Source organism: Pollachius pollachius (genome assembly GCF_949987615.1).
Source record: "Pollachius pollachius genome assembly, chromosome: 16".
NCBI lineage: Eukaryota > Metazoa > Chordata > Actinopteri > Gadiformes > Gadidae > Pollachius > Pollachius pollachius.
The window spans coordinates 10,331,806-10,341,808 of NC_136949.1; the positions used below are offsets into that span (position 1 = coordinate 10,331,806).

Here is a 10,003-nt window from a genome sequence, read left to right on the forward strand (position 1 = left end):
CATAATTGCTACGTTTATACAAGCATGTAAGGTTTGTTACGGGGCATATCCATACAGGATGTGCCACAGCACTAGTAGTGAATTGACGTCCATCAGGAAAAAAACTAACAATTAGAAAAAGAAAAGTTAATCTAAGTGAAACAAGCATGGGGCATGTTAAAGAAAATTAAAAAGGACCTCAAAATAGGTCGAGAAAATAATTTAACCAGCCTTTAGGAGTGAGGCAGTCAGAGACAGCAGGCCAACTCGGCTCCACTACTACTATAAAAGGAATGTGATGGGGGAAAGGGAGGGCCACTGCACCACCAACATTAGCCTATCATTTTACCAAAGAAAGGCCACGGGATTAAACCAGAAAATCACAAAAACTTACCCCATTCCAAAAACTCCAAAATGTTCTTCTCTCTTCTGAGCGGAGAGTTGTTGCATTCGTCGTAGAGACAGATGAAGAAATCCAATAGCGTTTCCACACTGAGACATTGGCCATTAGACTGAGCTGGCCCGTCCAGGATCAGCTTTTCCAGTTTCTTCAAACGCACTTCTCCCGACATGATTCCGACTGTGTTTTGAAACTGATTTTGAATAAAATCTTCACAGAAGGACGCCGATCAAACGCTTCCTCGGCGTGTCCGGAGCGGTGTGTCGATCTGCAGTAATATCACCTTGAATGTGTTCAAAACTTGTGCTATTACCGGCTAGGACCTAGTTGAATGCGGATCATTCATGACCTCGCTCTTTTACATGTGTCTTTACAGTATCTCATGGGGTAATGGGACGTGCGGTATTTTCTCATTTTCCCGCAGACTTCTTCCCCCACAAATAAAGACACTTTATACTAGGTTTTCCTCTCAATCTCAAACCGTGCCCCGGCCGGCAGACCTGATCCGAGCCCTGACGTTGGTTGTTACTTATTTCCTTTCAGGGGGGGCTCCTGTTGTTTTCTTCTTATCCACACCCGAAGAGAATATCCTCAAGAACATACAAAAACCTATATATACACACACACAGAAGAGCCGTTAGTGCAGTTCAACAGATCCTCTGAGTTGGTGGTATTTGTGGTTCTCCATTCCTGCGGCAACAAAAATGCATCAACACCTCGTAGCAGGACAGATCTGCAATGCTACAAAGCCCGGCTGCCCCTCCTCTGGTGGTGGTGGACTGGAAGGGCGACAGAGGCTTAGCCTAGCCACTTAGCTTAGCTACTTAGCCTAGCCGGGGAGCTAGCCTTACCCCTCTGCTCTCATAGCGACAAACGACCCTCTTCCCGAAAAGTTTGACTCTTATTTTTTTCTCCAATTACGCGGCTATTAATAGCCACACATTGTCAATCGGGGGGAAGTTGGACACCTTTTGACAGCTAATATTGTTCAACCGGAGATCTTATTTTTCACAACTATAAGCGTTAGTCAAGAGATGTCGCTTGAATCCGTGTTAATCGGCCAGTAATATCACACTGAGCATACTCCCATTACAGGTCAAAACAAATCGGATCAACCCAAGGTCCATTTTCAAGAGAGATCCGAGAAAAAAAAATCGGTGTCTTTTGATTGGAAGTAGACGTACTCGTTGTACGTCCACACGACCCGCTGTAGTCTGGTCCAGCTTGTGCCAATACGGGACACAGAAGACCAGACCCTCCCCTCCTCCTCCTCCTCCTCCCCTCGCCGCAGGTCGCTTCACTGCACAGTCGAGCAACCGAGTTGGCAGCTCCCGGATCGTTGTGTCAAGATGAGCAAATAGACAATGTTTAATCCAACGCAGTAGTTGAATCAGTATGTCAAACGAAATGATCGGGGCGCTGTTATTACAATGGATCAGGTCATGGATGCAGGAAAGAATCCCGCACTTGTAAAAAAAAAAAAAAAAAAAAAAGAATAAAGAAAACACAGCATGGAAATTATAATCTGACCTCAGGTTTACTATAGGATACAGCCATTGGTGGTATTGCAATCGGACTATGAGGACGTATCCCCTGATAATATTATATGTGCGCACCCTTGCTTGTCAGAAGTTTCCCAAAACATTCGTGGCGGATTGCCTATTTCGCATCCATATTGCCTACGTCACACTGCGCCATCTTTTCCACTGGGTTACCAGTCATTTCCACCTGCAACTAGCGGCCGCCCTGCCAGCCGTGTACCGACTCTAGTGGCTGCTGCAGGGACGTGGGCACAATTATCCAACTGGATCACTATCATCATGGCGCCCGACACACACAGGCACGCATAAACACACACACACACACACACACACACACACAGACACACACACACCATACACCACACACACTGCCGTCACAGCAGATGCTAGGCGGAGGAGGGGGGATGGAAAGGGGACGGATCGTCAATATTGTGAATGGAAACTGCGGGCTGTCAGTCTGGCGGTGGCGTGTCGGGCAGGGAGCGACACCGTTTTTAGAATAGACAGCGAGAAGCCCCCTCTGCTCTCTAAAACATTTATTAAGCAACCAGTTAAGCCTACTGTGGCCATGACAGTTCGCTCTTCGTCACTAAACCCACAAAGCCTAGTTATGGTTTTATAAGGAAGAAAAGAATGCGTAGCTGATGTTTTAGCCGTGTGTCTTTTAGACTATGTAGTGTAGGAAATGCATGTCATAACAGTGAGGTGGCCTTTTGATACACCTCAAGCTGTTCTCAAACGATTTGACTGAGTTTGATGAATGAACAATATCGGATCAGAAAGGGTCATTAATCCGTAGTAGGCTAGTACACATGAAACCATTGAAACTAATCTCTTTGATTGGTTTTCTTTCAAATATCCAGTTGTTTTATTTTTGACATGTTAATGTGATCTTCCATTGCTTCCATTGTTTTCCATTACTAATGTTCACCATACATGTACGTCCATTGCTTACAACAGATGATAACCCTAAGGGCTCCAGTACTTTTTGATCTTCACAAGACGTAGGCTATTACTGACGCATTAATAGCTCTGTATTAAAATACCAAATTACAAGAGCGATCGTTGGAGCAAAGCCATACGGTTCGATGACCCTCTGCAACATCTAAACTTCGCTCACATAAAAGACAATGATATTCATTACGCATCCTAGAAATAAACGACGGTGGTGTTTAATCAAAGCCTATTGGGGTTAAGTATCATATCTACATCCAATTCGCCTGAATGGCGATTTTTATAAAGCTTACAGCCTAGTCTAAAAGCACGGCTATTAATGATTTATATGGTTAACAGTTGAGGGAGGGGGGGCCTGTTTGTTCAGGGTTTCGGTACAAGGATGGGCCATCATATAATGAGTAAATATAAAGTTATAAAGATAACCAAAAATAACATTGTTCAGCCTGACTTTTGCTGGTGCCAAATATGCGGTTTTGTAATATATCTGCTTGTACTCGGGCGCCCTCTGTTGTAAAAAATAGAGCTGTACACTGCCATGGCTAACATGCTGATAACTTGCAGAATCCCGTTTTGATTTGGGATCGTATCTTCATTATCAAATGATTATCAATTATAAATAAATTACAAAGACACACGGCTAAAAATGAAATTATAATTATCTCTAACACTATAAATAGCCAAGAGGTCACTGACAAATGCACGTCTAGCATGAGAACCAAATGTATTTATTTTATACATAAATATTTGCTCTTGTTATCGTCGGTAAACTTCGGCGTGATCCTTCCCTAATTACTTGGTAATTACATGGAATATTTGATCTCGGTCGCTATCTAATCTACTCCCAAATGTCTGCTCTCCTTTCTGTATCTCTACAGCGGGATTAAAAACGCCCTGTTGATTGGCCGATCATCTATTGTTTGAAGTGCAATTAGACTGTGCCGATTAACCCGCGATGTCGAGGCACTTATAATTATAATTAGCAATAATTGTATTTCCCTGTTGCACATGTCTAGCGCTCTCAGCGCTCTCCGTCTGATTCGACGAAAAGATACGTCTCGTGTAATGAGTATTGGGTGCCTAATAGCTTTTGTCCTAACAGCTGTATGTACTTGCATGTTAAGGTGCAAACAGAACTCACAACAATCATTCTATTTCTTCAAATATTTGAAATTGGGATAAAGCCGGCTCTAGGGCCATCTAGCATAATCAGGCGGTGACAAATGACAATACACCCTTGTCAATAATAAGGAATTTGCCCCTCACCACCAACACAACTTCAATATTGACTTTTGGCACGTCGTCACCAGCGACAACATGGCAGTGTTGTATCGCTGGTACCCCAAACGGGAGCTTTGCTCGAATGTGCAAACTACATGCAAAACCCAAAGGTGGTCCTTTTGCATTAAAACTCTTTATCTCTCGTGTGTGTGTGTGTGTGTGTGTGTGTGTGTGTGTGTGTGTGTGTGTGTGTGTGTGTGTGTGTGTGTGTGTGTGTGTGTGTGCGTGCGTGCGTGCGTGCGTGCGTGCGTGTGTGTGCATGCACTTGTGTGTGTGCATGCATGTGTTTGTGTTTGGTAGCCTCAGCATTATATAGTATACCTATATATATATATATATATATATATATATATTGCCTACCCTAAATACAGTGGTATTCTACAACAACAGGTATTTTAACAGGTTTGTGTTCCATGTTTTTGGGCTGGTGGGGATTCTTGTGTTTCACAAATGGAAGAGAATGAGCCATAAATTGGACCGCTTTAGAATGCAAATAGAGGGAATGTTAATTACACCTGAGTTGTGGATTCCAGGAGCGCTGGAGTCTTTGATTGAGGAGAATTGGCACCTGGGAGCATCAAGAGGCAGCTTTGAACTAGCAACCCTATCTTTGACTGGCATAGGGAGGAAGGAGAAGGACTGCGAAATATCACACACACGGCATCCTAATTTACCGAATTAGGGGGCTGTTACGTGAGAGGGGAGACAAGAGAGAGAGGAGGCGAGAGAGGGAGAGAGAAAGAAAGAATTGTGTATTTTCCAGATTCTAGCAGAACACACAGACTGGATAGAAGCCATTAAGGACACAGCTCTTCAGATGGACTGGACAATTGATTGTGGCTGAATTTACATGTCTACACGCTTTGATCCATCAGACACTCTGATTTCACAGTGTTTCTCTATAGAGTGATGTTTCAAATGAACGTGTTGTAATGATCCAGGAATAGCCACCAACCTCACCACTTCCTAATCCAATAATAATGATAAGAAATAATTTTGATCGTCAGCCGTTAGACGTTGGCTGAGATGAAAAATAATGTATTATGGTTGTCAAGGCTACTTTTAGCAACTCTGGAAATAAACCTTCAAACACACGCAGACACTCAATTTAAGGCCATTGCATGACAGGAAGTGTCATTCACGTATAATAGTCATCATTGTACATAATGATGATAGCGTTGCAAGTTTTCATGGTGACTTTATAACTCTTTTAGCCAGACTGCAGCTTCACAAACTAGCCTGTGTGTCTGTGTGCATGTGGGTGTGTGTGTGTGTGTGTGTTTGTGTGTCATGCATGAGTGCATGCCTGCATGTGTGTTCGTGTGCGTGTGTGTGTGCGTGTGTCTGGGTGTGTGTCTGGGTGCGTGTGTGTGTGTGCGTGTGTGTGTGTTTGTGTGTGTCTGGGTGCGTCTGTGTGTGTGTGTGTGTGTGTGTGTGTGTGTGTGTGTGTGTGTGTGTCTGGGTGCGTGTGTGTGTGTGTGCACGACCCTAAGAGTCCGGCTGTAGCCCCTCCACTCAGCCTCGGTGTCCGCGTAGTCATCTGTCATCTGCTCTTCCTGTGTCCCCCCTTCAGTCTGTCTGACATCTCTAAGCAAACAGTGGCCAATACACAACCCCAGGGGCCCCCAGGACCGCGAGAGGGCCCCCTCTTCTAATGTTTGTGTGACAAAAAAGCAGAGGCAAATCCCTGCAATGGAATCAGATAATCACCCACCTGTGAAGAGCCTGCCCCAATCCACATCTCCGCCACATCCCCCTCCTCCACACACAAACTCCACCTCACTCCCCTACCAGCCCACCACACACACACACACACGCGCGCGCTGTTTAACTAATAATTGTAATCCGTTGGAGAGCATGGAATAAACATTGACCTCTCCCTTCCTCGCTGCCCACCCACAAACACAAACTCCTCCTGGCAACCACCACAGCAATCCACTCACCCCCTCTCCCCCCTCTCCCTCCCATGCCGCTACACTTGCTTTAAGGGGGTGGTGTTGGGTGGACCCCCACCCAACAGACGACACTTTATGAAAACCTTGCAGTTCTGCCTCAAATCGTGGTTTTCCGCTCCGTGCTATAACAGTCCTCAGATACACATATGTTCACCCACACACACAGTGTCTGGGGGGGCAGAGATAGGACCACCGTGTCACACACTGACGCCAGACTGACCCAGCCGCTGACATTGTCCAGTGGAATGTACACACCGAGTGTGTATGTCTGAGTGTGTGTGTGTGTGTGTGTGTGTGTGTGTGTGTGTGTGTGCGTGTGTGTGTGTGTGTGTGTGCGTGTGTGTGTGTGTGTGTGTGTGTGTGTGTGTGTGTGTGTGTGTGTGTGTGTATGTGTATACAAGATGTGCTACTGAAGGGTCTACTTTAGGTTCGAAGGGTCGATGCCTGTCTGGGACACACGTCTGGCCGAGTCTGAAGGCAGGGACAGACAAACCGGAATAGAATCAAATATTATTGTAATATGTCTCATTGTATCTGTTAGTATTAATACAACTTACAGAGAATCATTGATTTGTCTCACTTTCTGGAATAGACGCAGAATGTCACATCCAAAACAGAAATCTGACACCATTAAGGTCTTAAATCTGATATTGATAAATTTGCAATTAAATAGATATAAATATATTATCGAGACACATTAAATGTGTCTCAATAATACTTTAACACCATGAAAATAGCATGTCATGCTATATAATTATGGAATTTCTGCATTCAAGACAACAATGTTACCATATATGAGGAGGGACAGAAATACATCTAGACAAAACGAAACGGCATGCTTAAATTGAGCCTAATGGTCGCTGTTTGAAGTATGGCTGCTTCGATATCCTTTTTAGGAAGGGCCTTTATTGTCGCACCTTTGTTCTGATAACGGCCCCCACCCCCATCGACAAAGTGCGAACGAATGGGACCGTCACGAGCATATAAAGGGCTGGACGAGTGTCACAAGTACAGTGTGACTCCGAGATCCCGAGCTAACGCCACTGTATACCGCTCCCGCGCAGCTCCCCTAACTTCACCGGACTTTCTGCCCTACTGACCTTTTTCCCGATGGATTCTCTCCGCGTTTGCGCTCTGTGCGTCGTGTTCATCGCCGTCGCCAAGGCTTTTACGCACCAGGATATGAAGGACGCGCTGCTCCAGAAACTGGGTCTGGACGAGATTCCCAACATTGTCAAGAGGGATTTGGAGAATCTAATTATTCCGTCTCACATCAAGAGCAAATACACGTCAATGCTGAAGCTGCATCACAGCAGAAAGCGCAGATCGTTGCCAAGTCTGGCAGGCATTCTGAGAGGCATTCCTGGCAATGCAGGTAAAAACTGTTTTCATACCTAATAACATGCTTTGCACTTGCATGAGATAAAAAAAAAAATGGAATTATGTTAAACGGAATTAAATATAAATGCGGTTTAATAGCCGATATGGCCAACTATTTCAATGCGTAAATAGATCGCTTATGTACGTTAGTGTACTTGATTAATTGTCTACCACATTTAAATAAATGTGAATTAATGACACATAATCACCATGTCTAATCATACTGTGGCCTTCTGTCTGTGTGCTTCAGATATATCCGGGGAGTACGTGTACTCTGACACCGCGCGTCAACGCATGGTGTTCGAGATGGACGCGCGGATCCCGGCCAACAGCGAGGTCACCATGGCTGAGCTCAAGCTCTACAAGAAGGCCCCCCACCACGCACGCCCCGCGGGGGGGGACAGGAAGGCACACCGGCCCGTCAACAACGCCCGGGTCAGCGTCTACTGGGTGGACGTGTTGCCCAACGGCGCCAACCGCACGTCTCTGGTCGACTCACGGTGAGAATTAATACTGGCGTGTGAAAGATCTACAAACAGTAACACAGATAAGGGGTGTGTTTCGTGTCATGTTATAGTCAGCCACTGATACACACTTGTTGTTTTACATTTATCTTTAATTAATCACCCCTTTTGTGTTCCTTTCGCTTATTAGGTTGATCCCAATCCACGAGACGGGCTGGAAGAGCTTTGATGTGACCCAGGCGGTGCACTATTGGTCCAAGGCCCAGAGGAAAACACCTATGCACCTGGAGGTGTGGATCGAGGGCGAGAGACCCGGCAGTTACGCTGCAGAAATGGCCAAGAGTGTCCACTTTACCACCCAGGAGCAGGCCGGCAACACCCTGGGCAAGCCGGAGCTCATCCTGTACACACTCAACCTCGAAGAATACGGGTAAGGACGCGCGCTTTGATATACAACGATTATGGCATCCGTGTGACATTTAGTCAATTTAATTGAGTCCCTTGTAGTCGCGATTAACATTTAAACTTATGTAGAACGTATGCGTGTCTCGTTGTGGCCTCTAACAGGTCCTCTCCTCCTCTTCTTCTCCCGCAGTTCTCGTGGCGACTGCGATTCCAATCAAAACAAAGACACGTGCTGCAGGGAACAGCACTTTGTCAATTTCCGCGCGCTGACCTGGACGCAGTATTGGATCATCGAGCCCGCGGGGTACCAGGCGTTCAGGTGCACGGGAGGCTGCAAGCAGCCCCGCCGCAACTACAACGGCTACGGCTACGGGGAGAGGCGCTGCACCGTGGCGGAGAGCGCGCCCCTGCCCATCATGTACCTGGTGAAGAAGGGCGAGTACACGGAGATCGAGGTGGCCGAGTTCCCCAACATGATCGTGGAGCGGTGCGCCTGCACCATGGACAATGTGTCCATAGTGTGATGATGATCGGTGGTGGTGCTGGTGATCGATGAGGATAGTAACAGACAAACCAAAGATAGTACTTTTCTATTTAAATGGGGATGAAGTGATTGGGAAGGGGGATTTGGGGTCGCGCCAGCTCTGCTACTGCTGCTGCAACGAACTCGCCAAGCACGTTTTTGTCCAGAAGCACTTAAATGTAATATATTTTGTAATTAAGTGGACGTAACGTCATAACGTTTTGACATTTGTATAGTTGGTATGGTATGCCAAATGAATAATTACAAAGACTGTTTGACTTTTTTTTTTTATCACAGAGGTGTTTTTTATTTTGAACATAATTGTACATATGAATATGAAGTGACACATTTTCAAACAAAATAAAAAAAATCTTGTTTCATTAACATCTGTCTGCCTCTGTCTGTCAGCGGAACGCCAGGTGTCCTCCTAATACGTTTAAATGAATGCATCAATCCAAGTGCAACCGATAAACATACAAAGCTCAAGGCCTTTAACACCCTAGTTTACACTTTAAACCACACAGCAAACAATATATGGAGTACTCAGTCACTGACAATGATGAGAAAATACATTTAAGCACCAAACCCCCCTTCCCATCTCATAAGTTAAATGGCAAATGGCCATGGGTGTGTCAAGGCAAGTTTATTTATATAGCACATTTCATCCAATATAGACTCAGCGTGCTTAGGTGTGGACGGCAGGGGGCGGTCTAGAGGGACCCCATAGTGAGGAACATGCTCAGAATCCACATTAACTGAGAACAGTTCCTGTATTTACATTAGGCTTAGGGCAGGTATAGAGGCCCCCGAGGGCCCAAAAGGTTGCAGATCCGTAGCCAATAGCTACGGCTGTTTGCTCGCCCACCAGGGGGTTAAAGGTCATTCACTAATATGTTAGCAAAGATGGCAAACACACAAACACACAGGACAAAGCTGAAACAAAGCTGGCTGTCTGGCAGGGAAGTGGATTCCCAGCTTACAGGCAGTGTTTGCATGAGTGAAAGACAGACAGGAGACCGTTGGAGATTGGGAAGGAGAACATGAATCTCAAAGAGGCATTTACTTATTTCATCACTTCTCTTGTCAGTTGATCCACAAACAGTATTATAATTATTCAAAGA

The 10,003-nt window shown here is 45.4% G+C and overlaps 2 protein-coding genes across 3 annotated transcripts in view; one reads left to right on the plus strand and one right to left on the minus strand.

Moving 5' to 3' along the window:
* Positions 1-1,607, minus strand: part of cdc42bpab (CDC42 binding protein kinase alpha (DMPK-like) b) — a 76,091-nt gene extending 74,484 nt beyond the window's left edge. For both annotated transcript variants that reach the window (XM_079753709.1, XM_079753708.1), the window contains exon 1: positions 374-1,607. In XM_079753709.1, coding sequence (XP_079609835.1) covers positions 374-551 — 178 coding nt within the window. In that variant the 5' untranslated portion in view covers positions 552-1,607. The remainder of the gene's footprint in view (positions 1-373) is intronic.
* A 5,613-nt stretch (positions 1,608-7,220) lies between these two features.
* lft1 (lefty1) lies at positions 7,221-8,883 on the plus strand (the record flags this gene model as incomplete). Its single annotated transcript, XM_079753290.1, has 4 exons — positions 7,221-7,485; positions 7,741-7,990; positions 8,145-8,384; positions 8,550-8,883. The coding sequence occupies 4 exons, from the start codon at positions 7,221-7,223 to the stop codon at positions 8,881-8,883; spliced, it is 1,089 nt and encodes a 362-aa protein (XP_079609416.1).
* Positions 8,884-10,003: the final 1,120 nt, after the last annotated feature.